Here is a 15,590-nt window from a genome sequence, read left to right on the forward strand (position 1 = left end):
GATTTAACACTTTAATTTAACTTAAATTTAATTTCCCAACAGACGAACCAACAAAATGCTTTACATTTACCTCACCAGTATTGAAACTGTGAATCTACAACAGCAGTGCCATTCTAGTCCCAAGAATACCTCAGCATTAGCGTAAATTCGCGTAAATTGTCCTTAGTAGTACAGGAGAGTACTACATTCTCCCTGCTGCCTTTCATGACAGTTTCCACCTTCAGTCTTTTCTTAAATCATCTACTTTCTGGCCTAACCCACATCTGACTCTCTTATATGAATCCTAATAGAGCTGAATAATAGTCTATCTTTAATCGAGACTGACTGCTCTTATGCCAACTCTTCAATAAACTGCCATTACCAAACCCAGAAATCCCCCCAAACCCCTGAATCCACAGCCAAGCCCTCAGCCCTCAGCCCCCAGCACGTCCCCTGCTTTACTGCTGCCCTCAGTCCCCACAAGCTGTGATAAAAGGATTTTTCACCAAAAAATGTTCTGAACCATAAAAAATTTGTCTTTAAAAATTTTGGTGAACCAAAGAAGCTTTTTCTTTAAAAAATTGGAACCCGGAAAAATTTCGGAACCCAAAAAATAAAACCTCTCCGAAAAATTTTGTGAACCAAAAAAACTTGGTCTCAAAAAATTTTGTTAACTGAAAAAACTGTCACCAAAATTTTGTGAACATCAAAAAATGTTGTGAACCGAAAAAACATCGTCTTCAAAAATTTTGGAACCCAAAAATGTATCTCAGAGTAGTTTTGAAACGCCAAAAATTTTTAGACATGAAAAAAGTTCGTCGCCATAAAATTTTGTGGACCAAAAAAGCTTCTTCTCATAAAAGTTTGTGAACCGAAAAAAAGTTCCTCACCAAACATTTTTGTGAACCGAAAAAAAGTTTGTCACCAAAAAAATTTGTGAACTGAAAAAGTTTTTTCACCAAAAAATTCTGTGAACCGGAAAATTTTGTCACCAAAAAAATTTGGAACCCAAAACATTTGTCTCTGAAAAATTTTGTGAACCAAAACAAGTTTGATACCAAAAAAATTTGTGAACCAAAAAAAACAAGTTTGTCACCAAAAAAAATTGTGAACCAAAAAAAACTTTGTCACCAAAAACTTTTTTGAAAAAAAAAAATAAATAAATTTCACCAAAAAATTTTGTGAACCAAAAAAAAGTTAGTCACCAAAAAAATTTGGAACGGAAAAAAATTTGTCTCTGAAAAATTTTGTAAACCGAAAAAAGTTCCTCACCAAAATATTTTGTGGACCGAAAAAATTCGTCACCAAACATATTTTGTGAACCAAAAAAAACTTTGTCTCAAAAAATTTTGTTAACCAAAAAAACTTCTTCTCCAAAAATATTGGTACCCGAAAAAAAATTCGGAACCCCCCAAAAAAAACGTCCCCAAAAATTTAGAAATCTAAAATTTTGTGAACCAAAAAAACTTCTCAAAAAAATTTTAAATCCAAAAAAAATTTTGAAAACTTTGAACCGCTGAAAAAAGTTTCTTTCAAAATATTTTGTAAACCGAAAAAAGGTGATCAACAAAACATTTTGTGAACCAAAAAAACTTTATCTTAAAAAATTTTGTAACCGCAAAATATTTCGGAAGCCAAAAAAAACATTTGCTGATGCTACGCCATTCTAACTCGCCAAGCTTCTGATTACTCACACCTGGTCTTATTTGTATGAATACCTTCCTATTTCTGTTCCTTGTTGTCCAGTATTAAAACTAGTCTTAGCTCTTCTACCTCACATTTTTTTCGTGTGTTCCTGTTTTGTTGCTGAATGATTTTTGTATTTTTGACTACTCTTTTGGCCTTTTTGCCCTTAATAAAAATATTGTCATTTAGAGCATTTATTTGCAGAAAATGAGAAATTACTGAAATAACAAAAAGATACAGAGCTTTCAGACCTCAAATAATGCAAAGAAAACACATATTCATATTCATAAAGTTTTAAGAGTTCAGAAATCAATATTTGGTGGAATAATCCTGGTTTTTATTCACAGTTTTCATGCAGCTTGGCATCATGTTCTCCTCCACCAGTCTTACACACTGCTTTTACATAACTTTATGCCTGCACTCCTGGTGCAAAAATTCAAGCAGTTCAGCTTGATTTGATGGCTTGTGATCATCCATCTTCCTCTTGATTATATTCCAGAGGTTTTCAATTTGGTAAAATCAAAGGAATTTTTTAAGTGGTCTCTTAATTTTTTACAGTATTAACAGGAAGGCAAACAGAGGTGCAGCTTTTTTTCATGAATAAATTAATGAACTGTACACAGCAGGTCAGGCATCTTTTCTCAGGTTGGTTATTGGCCAGTGTTGAGTGTCTGTAAGGCATGGGTTGGTGAATGCAGGCTTTTGTGTGCTTCCTGCAGCACCTGGGCTAAAGGCTGTACACTGGCCTACTTTTTATGCAGGCAGGTGTTCAGACACCCAGACACTCAGGTGTGGGCTGTGATGGAGTCCAGAAAAAGGTTGCAATTACACTGAGATTTAGAGTTTGATTACAATGTGTGTGTGTGTGTGTGTGTGTGTGTGTGTGTGTGTGGAGTATTTTGTTCCAGGTTGTCTTGGAACACTTTTATAAGTTCATACAGCTCTTCAGTTTCTGAATCAGTTTCTCTGGTTTTGCTATTTATATGTATATGTTTGATTAAAATGAACATTGTTGTTTTATTCTATAAACTACGAACAACAAAGATGCAGAGCTTTCAGACCTCAAATAATACAAAGAAAGCAAGTTCATATTCATAAAGTTTTAAGTGTTCAGAAATCAATATTTGGTGGAATAACCCTGGTTTTTAATCACAGTTTTCATGCATCTTGGCATCATGTTCTCCTCCACCAGTCTTACACACTGCTTTTGGATAACTTTATGCTCTACACTCCTGGTGCAACAATTCAAGCAGTACAGTTTGGTTTGACGGCTTTTGCTGATATGTGCTAATCTCTATGATCTTCTGTTGTTTTAGAGAGCGTACCTGTAGAGGCCAAACTGCCGTGGCTAAAACAAGCCCAGGAGCTGGAGGAGACCAAAGTAGCCACAGAGGACCCAACGTAAGTTTTTTAATATAGTACATTTAATACAGAATATAATAATATAATATATTATTATGCACTTTGATGAAAAAGTATTTGCCCCCTACAGATTTCATTTGTTTTTGCTGTTTTGTCATATTTTAATTTTTTCCAATTACAATTAACTTTTAATATCAGACAACGAAAAACTGTGTAAATATAAAAAAGCACTTTTAAAGTGGAGTTATGTATCATAACTAAGTTTTGGGAGTGATCCACGCCCTCACTCCTCCCACTTCCTTCTCTATTTAAACCGTCACTTCCTCTCTACCTGCTCATTGAACGAACCTCGCACCCACCTCCTCCCCATCTTCCTCCTTCGTTAATTTTATTCTCTTCTCATGTTTCTCTTCGTGAGAGGGGGGGCTTCGGCTTCACGCTCTTTTCTTCTTTTCTGCCCAGTCAAGGGCGTGGTTCAATACTAGCAAAATGATAATCTTATTTATTAAAGGGGGAAAGTATCTAAAGTAATGTAGCCCTATGTGAAAAAGCGTTTGCCCCTAAACCTAATAATTTTGGAATTTTGTTTTTGTTTATTCTTCTTTACAGAATTGTTTTAATTTAGAATTTACTGAGAGAATTTAATAATCAAAGAAATGTTTTTTTTTTTACTTTTTAATCATATTTAAAAAAGTAAAAATGAAAAAAAAAAAAAAAGTGTGATATGCAAGTCTTCAACCCCCTTTACTCTCAGAAGTAATTTTAATAGAACTGAATAGTTAATAGAGTATAACAGACATCCCAAGTTGCAAAAGTTGATTTCAGGGAGAATGCCCCCCCACCAAAAAAAAAAAAAAAAAAGCTTGCATACACACCAAAGGATAACGAAACTTTACTTTTATATGAATTAATTTTACTTTTTTTAAAATTAAATTTAGAGTATTCAGAGGTGGAATGAGTTTTATCTTTTTTCTTTTTGGAAGGCCCTGCCTCTGCTTTCCTTTTTTTTTTTTTTTGGAAAAAAGCCTTTATTTGACAAAAAATGACAGTTACAATATCACAAAAAATTGCACAACATCAAAATATCATATTACAATAATTATTAATATTGCCTCCGCCATGATCTGCTTTCTCTCACTCACTGAACAAATCCCGTCCGGGAGGGGGGAAAAACACTGCACGCCCACACTAAAAACTGATTGGCTGTCTCACAGACTCTTTGCAGAGAACAGGCCAATCAGAATCCTCTATGTTTTCTCTCTCTCCTTCCCACGCGATTAGAGAAAAAAAGTCTGTCGCCTGTGTGCGCGTTTGGGGCGCTCGTTCTGAATTCCGGGAGATTATGTGTGACTCGCGGGCATCAGGGAGCCACTACCGAAATGCGGGAGACTCCCGCAGCTTCAGGGAGACTTGGTTTGTCTGGTATAAATACGCCTGTTCTGTGAAAGCCTCAGTGGTTTGTTAGAGAACGCTAGTGAACACTAGTGTTATCTTATATAAAAAAACTGTCCCAAGCTTTGAGCGTCCCGAGGAGCACAGTTCAATCCATCATCTGGAAATATAAAAATAATTCTACAACCGTAGACCTATATTAGACCTATATTAAGACATGGCCGTCAACCCAAACTGACAGATTGAGCACAAGAAGGGCACTGGTCAGAGAAGCAGCCAAGAGACCCATGGTCACTGTGGAGGAGCTGCAGAGATCCACGGCTCAGGTGTGAGAATCTGTCCACAAGGGAACTATAATTCTTGCACTGCACAAATCTGGCCTTTTTGGAAAAATGGCAAGATTAAAATAAGAAGTGCAGTTTGCAGTTTGCCACAAGACATATAGGGGACACAAGAAAACTGTAGTCAGATGAGAACAACATTTTAAAAAACGTGTATGTTTTTTGTTCATAAGAGACCACTTAAAAATGATTAGTTTATTTAATTCTACCAAATTGAAAACCTCTGGAATATAATTAAGAGGAAGATGGATGATCATAAACCATGAAACCAAGCTGAACTGCTTTAATGTTTGCACCAGGAGTGCAGGCATAAAGTTATTAAAAAGCAGTGTGTAAGACTGGTGGAGGAGAACATGATGCCAAGCTGCATGAAAACTGTGATTAAAAACTAGGGTTATTCCACCAAATATTGATTTCTGAACTGTTAAAACTTTATGAATTTGAACTTTTTGTTTTCTTTGCATTATTTGAGGTCTGAAAGCTCTGCATCTTTTTTTGTTATTTCAGCTATTTCTCATTTTCTGCAAATAAATGCTCTAAATGATACAATTTTTATTTGGAATTTGGGAGAAATGTTGTCTGTAGTTTATAGAATAAAACAGCAATGTTCATTTTACTTAAATATATTCCTATAAATAGCAAAATCAGATAAACAAAAGTGGTCTCTTCATTTTTTCCAGAGCTGTACTATTGCAAGCCACTGTAGCTCTAATATAAATCTGTAAATTCTAATTGAAGACCCCGAGATTTTATGCTCTAACCAGTGGAAATACATTGATAACATTGTGGTAGAGCTGGGTAATAATAAAATTAAGTGAAATTTACTTTATTTAATTTGAATTTTACACTTTTGAGACAGAGAAACTGTTTTGTTTAAACAGTCTTGGTTGCTGAATATCAGTTTTCCTCTTGTTACCTCAGCTTTTCCTCTGCAGGGCTCGAATTGAACCCCCTCCGCATTGTGCTTTTGTCAGGTCTATCTTGCCCCATCTCTGAAACGCTACCTCTACTAATAGCAGCCAGGGGAGTGAAAACATCTCCGAGCGTCTCTGCCCCCCCACCGAAAGCCACGAAAGCAAAAGCTTCCAGCATCCTGGCTGCTCCAGGCCTGCGGTCAACCAAAGGCATCTATCACTGAGTCTCATAAAAGAGAAGCATGTGGGGGAAAGTGTTTAAGAACTTCGGAGAGAAGAGACCTGCTGAGGGAGCCCCCTTTACTGTGTGTGTGTGTGTGTTTAATATAAAGTGCTGTGAAAAAATATTTGCCCCAATAGATTTCTGTTGTTTTTGCTTTTTTTTTGCTTTTTATCATACTTACATTTGTTTTGCTTATAAAACAAGCTTTAATATCAGACAAAGATAAACTTAGTAAATATAGTTAGTTAATAATAAATCTCTGTTGAGGAATTGTAACACACTCTTCTTTACAGAACTGTCTCTAACTCTGCCACATCTGAGGTTTTTTTTTTAGAGAATTAACAGCCTGTTTAAGATCATCCACAGCATCTCAATTAAACTTTTGCATACTAGGCCACTCCAAAACCTTCATTTATTTTTTTAAGCCATTCAGAGGAGGACTTTTTGTTACTATGATTTGGATCATTGTCCTGCTGCAGAACCCAACTACGCCTGAGCTTGAGGTCACGAACAGATAGATGGATATTCTCCTTCAGGATTGTCTGGTAAACAGCAGAATTCCTGCTTCCATCCATTAGAGCAAGTTGTTCAGACCCTGAAACAGCAAAGCAGCCCCAGACCATTACACTACCGCCACCATGTTTTACTGTAGGTATGATGTCTTTTTCTGAAATCATGTGTGACCTTCCAAAAAAACTCCCACTTTTGTCACGTCAGTCCAAAGAATATTCACCCAAGTTCTGGAGATCATCAGGTTGTTTATTGGTAAATGTGAAATGGGCCTTTGTGTTCTTTTTGGTCATAAGTGTCGTTTTGTTTGTGTTTTGTTGTTTTTTTTTGCCTTGGATCTTTCCAATGGATATCATTTTTCAACCATGTCTCTTTCTTATTATTGAATCATTAACACTGATTAACACTTAAATGAGGCAAGACCTGTGAGATCTGTAGTTCTTTAAATGTTGTTCTGGATTCTTTCGTGACCTCCTGGATGAGTTGTCCATGCCCTTTTGGAATCTTTTTGGTCGGCCAGCCACTCCTGGAAAGGTTCACCAGTGTTCCATATTTTTTTTTCTATTTGAATGAATAAAAGCTCTCACTGTTGTTTACTGGAGTCTTGACGCTTGAGAAATAGAAATTTAGACTATTTTCTTACGGTCTATATTTGAATTTCTTCATATTGAGGCATAATGTGTTGCTTTTTGAGATCTTTTAGCTGCTTCATGTTGTCAGACAGGTTTTATTTAATAAGTGCTTTCTGGATTCTACAGGTCTGGTAGGAATCAGGCCTGGTTGTGGCTAGTAGTGAAATTGAACTCAGCTTTCCAAAAAGTGTGATTAATCACAATTAATTTATTGAGGGGCGGGGGGGGGGGGGGACAACACAAAGGGTTAGATTGATTTGAATAGTTTTTTTTTCCTCTTTTTATATTTACTCAGGTTTTTTTGTCTGATATTACAGTTTACAGTTGGAAGAAAAAGTGTGAATACTTTGGGATTACTTGGATTTCTGCTTAAATTCTACTTTTCCCCCCCTCACTGTGAATATTAACATGTTGTGTTCAATGAAACCATGCAAACATATAATATTTTGTGTGTTTTTAGTTTAGCCTAATTCAGCGAAACACTGACGAAGGAAGGTGCCTGCCTGATGACCCCTGAGAAGAGCTTGCACTGAAGTTTGTGTTAGAGTTTGGATGAAGGGGATTGGTGTGGTCCTGCTCTTGTAATAATTTGTCTCATGAGTTTTTGTAGACGTCTGAGTACTTGGCAGTTGAGGCACGGACCATGAACATAGTTCGCTATGCTTCTGGATTCTTGTCGAGCCAGTATCGGATGGTAGTGGTTGCTGTGTTCTGCTCACGCAACTTATAATGTGATTTATTGTGTGTGATTGTGCTTAGGTAAGTGTGTTGTTTCCATAGTTAAAGGAAGTGAGCTTAGATTAAGGAGGGATTCTGTGTGTTCATAGGTTATTTTTTGGTAGGTCTGTTACTTGGCAGTTGAGGCAATGGACCATGAACATAGTGTTAGGCTGTGCTTCTGGATTCTTGTCGAGCCAGTATCAGATTGTGGTGGTTTTGCTATTATTGTTAGTTGAGTGAGTAGTAGATCCTGGCTGAGCCCTATGCATAACCCCAGCTGTTAGGTGCAGGATTTGTCAATTTCCTGTATTATATTACTAGGCAGACTGTGTTTGTCTATTGTTGTGATTTAGATGAAGATCGGAACACATTTAATGACCAGTTTGTGCAAAATTCAAGTAATCCCAAAAGGCATGAACAAAATGCAAAAAAGTACCCACCCAAATCTCTAAGTGGGTAAATACTTTTTCACGCCACTATATCACCATTACTTTCACACATATATAAGGTTTTGTCTCATTCCAACAACTCCCCCTTGGTGGACATGCTGCAGTTATGACCCCGTGTCCCGAGAGTGTATAAAAACCAGTACGTGTGTGTCAGTGTGTTTAAAGACTGTTGAGATCTACTGCCCGTATGATAACTGCTCTTGAGTTACGCTCTCAGTGTAGTATATCACTCAGCGGCAGGCGTCCCTTCCCGTTCTGCTCCGTCGCTCCGCTTGCTAAATTTAGGGGAATCCGGGGAGTTTAGCCGCCGCTACGCTAATCTGCACCATCAGAGAATGACCCCAGTCCACTACGCTGTGGAATTTCCTGCTGGACGGGTGTCGGTGTTACTTAAGGACTTAGTGTGAAGAGTTCAGGGGCTGGGGTCGGGCTTCTGATAAGGACGGGAGCTAACTGGCTGTGGAACTTCCATTCAGGCCTTCTAGTCTTTAGCCTGCTGATCTGCTGTTTTTTTCAAGTGTTATTGTTGGTCGAGAAAAGAAATTTACATCTTTTTTTTCCAATTCTCCTGATGTAACTGATGAGCCAAGAAATTTCTGGTGTTTGAAGTTGTTTTTTTATTTAGTTTTGCACTTTAGTTTTGCTACAATGCGAGTAATCATTAGTAATTTTTTAAATAGTAAAATAATGAATTCCACAGTGGAGGGAATTTACCCACCTATACATACACACTAGTGAGTACATTCACCCAGAGAAGCAATAAAGTTTAAGGGCCTTGATCAAGGGCCCAACAGTGGTGTTTTAAATGAGGCAAGTAAGACCTTTAAAGTTCTGTAGTTTTTTAAATGTTGTTTTGGGTTCCTTCGTGACCTCCTGGATGAGTTGTCCTTGCCCTTTTGGAATCATTTTGGTCAACCAACCACTCCTGTGAATGTTCACCATTGTTCACTGTGGTTTACTAGAATCCCAAAGCTTTAGAAATTATGTTTTCTTATCTGTTTTTGAATCTACCAAACCCAGGGATCAAACCCACAACTAGCTAACAAGCAAGCTAACAATAGCATAGGTGGATTCATTGAAGACCCGCAGTACTTTAAATGTTGCTCCTGGGTGACCTCCTGGATGAGTTGTCCATGCCCTTTTGGAATAATTTTGGTTGGCCAGCCACTCCTGGGAAGGTTCACCATTGTTCAAATGGAGTGTTTTCTCCATTTATGAATAATAGCTCTCATAGGAATGACTATTTTCTCATCTGTTTTTGAATCTGCCAAAACCTAGGGATCAAACCCACAACTAGCTAACAAGCAAGTTAACGATAGCATAGGTGGATTCATTAAAGACCCGCAGTACTTTAAATGTTGCTCCTGGGTGACCTCCTGGATGAGTTGTCCATGCCCTTTTGGAATAATTTTGGTTGGCCAGCCACTCCTGGGAAGGTTCACCATTGTTCAAATGGAGTGTTTTCTCCATTTATGAATAATAGCTCTCATAGGAATGACTATTTTCTCATCTGTTTTTGAATCTGCCAAAACCTAGGGATCAAACCCACAACTAGCTAACAAGCAAGTTAACGATAGCATAGGTGGATTCATTAAAGACCCGCAGTACTTTAAATGTTGCTTCTGGGTGACCTCCTAGATGAGTTGTCCATGCCCTTTTGGAATCATTTTGGTCAACCAACCACTCTGTGAATGTTCACCATTGTTCACTGTGGTTTGCTAGAGTCCCAAAGCTTTAGAAATGATGTTTTCTTATCTGTTTTTGAATCTGCCAAACCCATGGATCAAACCCACAACTAGCTAACAAGCAGGTTAACGATAGCATAGGTGGATTCATTAAAGACCCGCAATACTTTAAATGTTTCTCCTGGGTGACCTCCTGGATAAGTTGTCCATGCCCTTTTGGAATCATTTTGGTCGGCCAGCCACTCCTGGGAAGGTTTACCACCGTTCACATGGAGTGTTTTCTCCATTTATGAATAATCGCTCTCACTGTGGTTTAAGAAATGACTTTTTCTCATCTGTTTTTGAATCTGCCAAACCCAGGGATCGAACCCTGTCAACTTTGTCAGAGATGGCTCTCCTCTCTAACTGCTGAGTCGCCACTGCCTGCGGCTGTAGCTGCCTTTAATGTAACCAGCTAACAAGTCATGTGTAGCAGTTAGCGTTAGCATAGTGGACGTATGAAGGCTTATTCCATCAATTATTCCATCATTTTGGCATAAAACCACCTTCTGAGGTGGATTGAAATGTAACAAGCTGACGAAACAATAAAACAATAGCCTTTATTAGGTGTCCTGTAGCCTTATTAAGACTGCACCAAACTATTAACCCTTGTCTATTAGAGATTATTGGAATGAGACCTTTTTTAAAGTCTTTTTCATCATTTTTTAAATTTATTTTAAAATGTCTAGCTGTAGTCTCTAGTATGAATAATTGCTTTGTGAGCTGTTTTTTTGCTCTGGTGCTTCTATTCAGCCCTGCTTTATTTCAATTAATTATTGGACTAAAAAAAAAAGACAGGATTTAGGCTCTTGCTCATGAATATTTTGATATTCTGTTTTTCTGAGGCTTTTCTTTTACTAGCTACTGCAGACAGTGGGGGTTGAAGAACAGTTTTATGTGCAGCATCATATACAACTCAGTGAGACCTATAGTATTTCACAAAGAACAAGAAAAAAAAAACAATTTCAGAAGACTATTCAACATAATTCTGTGGTTTAGATGTTAACACGGAGTGTGTGGTTTGGTAACGTTTGATGGTAGCTGCTTTCAGTTCAGGTCTGAGGTGGTCCTTGATGGTCAAGATGGTGGGGAAGCTGGTCATCTACACAAAACAATGCATTATGGTTGTAAACTTCCTAGTTAATCAGCTCTGGTTGCATTTCATTTTGAATATATGCTGCCAATGAAAACCCAAAAAACAGCGTTTCGGAAAAAATTGAATATTACATAAGACAGTGGGCAGTGTGCCAAGTCCTGCTGGAAAATGAAATCTGCATCTCTATAAAAGTTGTCACCAGAGGGAAGCATGAAGTGCTGTAAGATTTTTCCAGGAAATGACATGTAACCATCACTGATCGTCAGTAAATTTTACATTTCATTTGTAAATCAAGGGAGCAGAGTCTGGAGGAAGAGTAGAAAGACAGTCCAAACTGCTTGAGGTCTAGGTTAATTGGTTGACGGTTGGATTAATTAAATTAAGGTTAAATTAATTGTGTGCATTAATGCTGTAATGTTGACAACCCCTCATACTGATATATTAAAAGATCTCAATGCAGTAACACACACACACACACACATTTTACCCCGTAAAGGCTAGGGCCTGTTTTCTCGATCACTCGTGACTGTTTTAATTCTGACATCATGATAGCCGTCTAATAACACACCCACATTAGTCCAAACATGACATGTTTGGGGCTTATGGGGAATTACAGGTCTCATAAAGCTTAATCCTTTAAAGCTGGGAGAGTGTTTGGACAGCAGGAGGTGTGTGTGTGTGTGTGGACTCCATTTCCCTAACGCTTTTCACAGCTGCAGTGACAAGTCAGACTTTTTATAAAAACTCATTTTAATGTGTTTACAGAATAAAAATATAAACATTCAACGTCTAATTCTATAAAACTGAACTGAGCGTCTCGGCCGATTAAAATCTGCCCACAGAGCAGTCGGTGGGCTGCGTGCGCACGATGGTCAGAAATGGATCAGCAGGGTAGTGTGTGTGTGTTTGTGTGTGTGTGTGTTTTTTTTGTATGTGTGTGAATTGTAGGGATTGCAGTGATACAGTTAGCCTGTAATGCTAATATTAAAACTTTTAACTAGCCTGAGTATCCTCTCTTTTTAAAATCATTTTTATAATAGTAAGTAACAGAAACACTGTGTATTAATCAAACACTACAGCTAAAAACACTAAAAAAATAAGAGACCACTTCAGTTTCTGAATCAGTTTCTCTGATTTTGCTGTTTATAGATATACGTTTAAGTAAAATGAACTTTGTTGTTTTATTCTATAAACTTCGGAAAACATTTCTCCCAAATTCCAAATAAAAATGTTGTCATTTAGAGCATTTATTTTCAGAAAATGAGAAATGGCTGAAATAACAAAAAAGATGCAGAGCTTTCAGACCTACAGAACTACAAGTTCATATTCATAAAGTTTTAATCACAGTTTTCATGCATCTTGGCATCATGTTCTCCTCCACCAGTCTTACACACTGCTTTTGGATGACTTTATGCCTGCGCTCCTGGTGCAGAAATCCTAGCAGTTCATCCATCTTTCTCTTAATTATATTCCAGAAGTTTTCAATTTGGTAAAATCAAAGAAACTTATCTTTATTTTTTTCCGATTTAAAACACGATTTATCTTATGGCGTAATTTGTTTTTTTATTCTTTTTTTTCTACTTCTGCTGGTCTGGGTTGGACGTGGGTTGGGACAGCTGTGTCCAGCTGTGCTCTTTCTCTTCCTCTCTCTTCATCTTCTAAAGTCAGTCGAATTACGCAGGAATCGGACCAGCTCTGAATCTCAACTAATAAAGGGTCATTTTCCACTCGTCCCAAACGCAGCATGGCAAAGTCGTTCTGCGGTTCATTAGGAGTCCCAGCAAAGTCTATTTATATGGCGGCGTTTAATCTTTCTTTGATTCCTTTCTGGAACATAAAGTTTTCTTGGCTCGTGTCGTGGCTATTTTTAGCGTCGTAAGCCGGTATTATTTTCAGATCACTTTTCGTTCGTGTGGACGCTGCTGGTGCTCAGACTTCTATATTATATTGTTCTGGAAGTTCTAATAGCCTGCGGTTCATGCTGGGCCGACCTTTCGAGATCGTACCGCGTTTCAGAGTAATTTGACAGCAATTTTGAAAAGAAAATACGGTATATGGCAGGATTTCACATTCAGCGCTGTCTGTTTACAGTGCCTTGCAAAAGTATTTGCCCTCCTTGAACTTTTTAAAATTTTGCCACATTTCAGGCTTCAATCATAAATATATGAAATCTTTTTTTTTTTGTGAAGAATCAACAACAAGTGGGACGCAATCGTGAAGTGGAACGAGATTTATTGGATATTTTAAAGTTTTCTGAAAAGTGGGGCGTGTAATATTATTCAGCAAACTCACTCCAGAAGTTCAGTGAGGATCTCTGAATGATCCAGGATAGAATCCACCTGTGTGTAATCAAGTCTCTGTATAATTGCACCTGCTCTGTGATCAGAGTCTCAGAGTTCTGTTTAAAGAGCAGCGAGCATCATGAAGACCAAGGAAACCCACCAGGCAGGTCCGAGACACTGTTGTGGAGAAGTTTAAAGCCGGATTTGGATACAAAAAGATTTCCCAAGCTTTAAACATCTCAAGGAGCACTGTGCAAGCGATCATATTGAAATGGAAGGAGAATCAGACCACTGCAAATCTACCAAGATCTACCCGGCCATCCCTCTAAACCAGGGGTGTCCTAACTTTTTTTGTTGGGGGCCAGAAGGAGAAATATATTTGAAGTCACGGGCCACACTCTGTAATAAAACAAATAATGAAATGTACCACTTTAAATAATACTTTTTTCCTGATTATTTCATTTACACACCATTTTACTTGACTAACTATCTTTATCTTTGACAGTGTTGTGTAAACTAAGATTTTTCAAATTGATGTTTAATTTCATGATGTCTCTTAATATTAAACTCCTTAATTACGGCAACTTTTAGACTCTTTGGCCTGTTTTTCTGCGCTAGAAATGCGCACCCTCTCCGCTTTTAGACTCTTTTGCTCCGTTTTTCTGCTCTAGAAATGCGCACTCTCTTCGCTTTTAGACTCTTTTGCTCTGTTTTTCTGCTCTAGAAATGCGCACTCTCTCCGCTTTTAGACTCTTTGCCCCGTTTATCTGCGGTAGAAATGCGCACCCTCTCCGCTTTTAGACTCTTTGGCCCGTTTTTTTTGCGCTAGAAATGCGCACTCTCTCCGGTTTTAGACTCTTTGGCCCGGTTTTCTGCGCAAAAAATGTGCACTCTCTCCGCTTTTAGACTCGTTTGTCCGTTTTTCTGCGCTAGAAATGCGCACCCTCTCGTTTCTGACACCTAGCGTTCAAACTTTGAATCTCACATTATAAAAACCTGCTTAACAGCGAGCCAACTTTCATTCTATTTCTAAAATACCTCGCGGGCCGCTCCAAAAAAGGAAACAGGCCGCAAATGGCCCATGGGCCGTAGTTTGGACACCCCTGCTTTAAACTTTCAGCTCAAACAAGGAGAAGACTGATCAGAGATGCAGCCAAGAGGCCCATGATCACTCTGGATGAACTGCAGAGATTTACAGATGAGGTGGGAGGGGTGCAGTCGCCCACACCACAAACCGGGCCTTTATGGAAGAGTGGCAAGAATAAGAAGAGCGTAAGAAAGCCATTTCTCAAAGATATCCATAAAAAGTCTCGTTTAAAGTTTGCCACAAGCCGCCTGGGAGACACAGCAAACATGCGATTATATTCCAGAGGTTTTCAATTTGGTAAAATCCAAGAAACTCATCATTTTAAGGGGTCTCTTATTTTTTTACAGAGCTGTATGTGTGTGTATAATAATGCGTGTGTGTGTTTTGATGTGTGTTCAGGTTCATCCCGGGCCCCTGGTCGTCCTGCAGCGTGTCGTGCGGGGTCGGACTGCAGAAGCGCTGGGTGAAGTGTAGAGTGCTGCTGTCCTTCACTCAGGCTGAGGTGGATCTGCCGGAGGAGGAGTGTGAGGGGGAGAAACCTGTCCTTCAGAGAACCTGCAGCATGGGCCCCTGTTCAGGCCCCGGGGGCTCCGTGCAGTGGCCTGTGGATTTCCCGGCTAACCCCACACAGCTGGGCTTCCTATGGGAGTACCGAGGCTTCACAGCATGCAGCGTCTCCTGTGCTGTAGGTCAGTCACTTCCTTTTTTTTTGTTGTTGCTTAAAATATAATGGTGTAGTATCATCACATGTAACGATGCTACCACCACCATGCTTAACAGCTGATCTCATTTTAACCCCTCCAGACAAAGTGCTAGAAATTGTGGCCAAACAACTAAATCAATCAACAGATGATCATGCACAGTGACAGTGGTGAAAATATTAGTATTTTTTAGACATATTATTCCTATTTTTTTATTTTTTGGTGTCTACAGTAAATTGTTCTGTATCTGTTATGCATTATTCAGTAAATGAAATATACAGTGTCTCTACTATAAATTATTTTGTGTTTTCTCTTTGAGTTGGTATACATCACCAGTTGTTCAGTATCTATATGGAATTGTTCATTAACCTCTAAAAAATATATTAAGTATCCATTATGAAATGTTCAGGATCTAAACTGATTATTGATTCAGTTATCTCTATATACAGCTCTGCAAAAAACGTTTATTTGATTTTACCAAATTAAAAACCT

The 15,590-nt window shown here is 38.3% G+C and overlaps 1 protein-coding gene across 3 annotated transcripts in view; it reads left to right on the forward strand.

Annotated features, from left to right (window-relative positions):
- Window positions 1–15,590, forward strand: part of adamtsl3 (ADAMTS-like 3) — a 214,658-nt gene that overhangs the window by 152,092 nt on the left and 46,976 nt on the right. For 2 of the 3 annotated variants that reach the window (XM_022669516.2, XM_049465585.1), the window contains exons 15-16: window positions 2,982–3,066; window positions 14,797–15,086. In XM_022669516.2, coding sequence (XP_022525237.2) covers window positions 2,982–3,066; window positions 14,797–15,086 — 375 coding nt within the window. Of the gene's footprint in view, window positions 1–2,981; window positions 3,071–14,796; window positions 15,087–15,590 lie in introns of those variants that run through there. The other variant, XM_022669518.2, reaches the window with a different exon arrangement.

This window comes from Astyanax mexicanus, chromosome 16 (assembly GCF_023375975.1).
Source record: "Astyanax mexicanus isolate ESR-SI-001 chromosome 16, AstMex3_surface, whole genome shotgun sequence".
NCBI classification, from domain to species: domain Eukaryota; kingdom Metazoa; phylum Chordata; class Actinopteri; order Characiformes; family Acestrorhamphidae; genus Astyanax; species Astyanax mexicanus.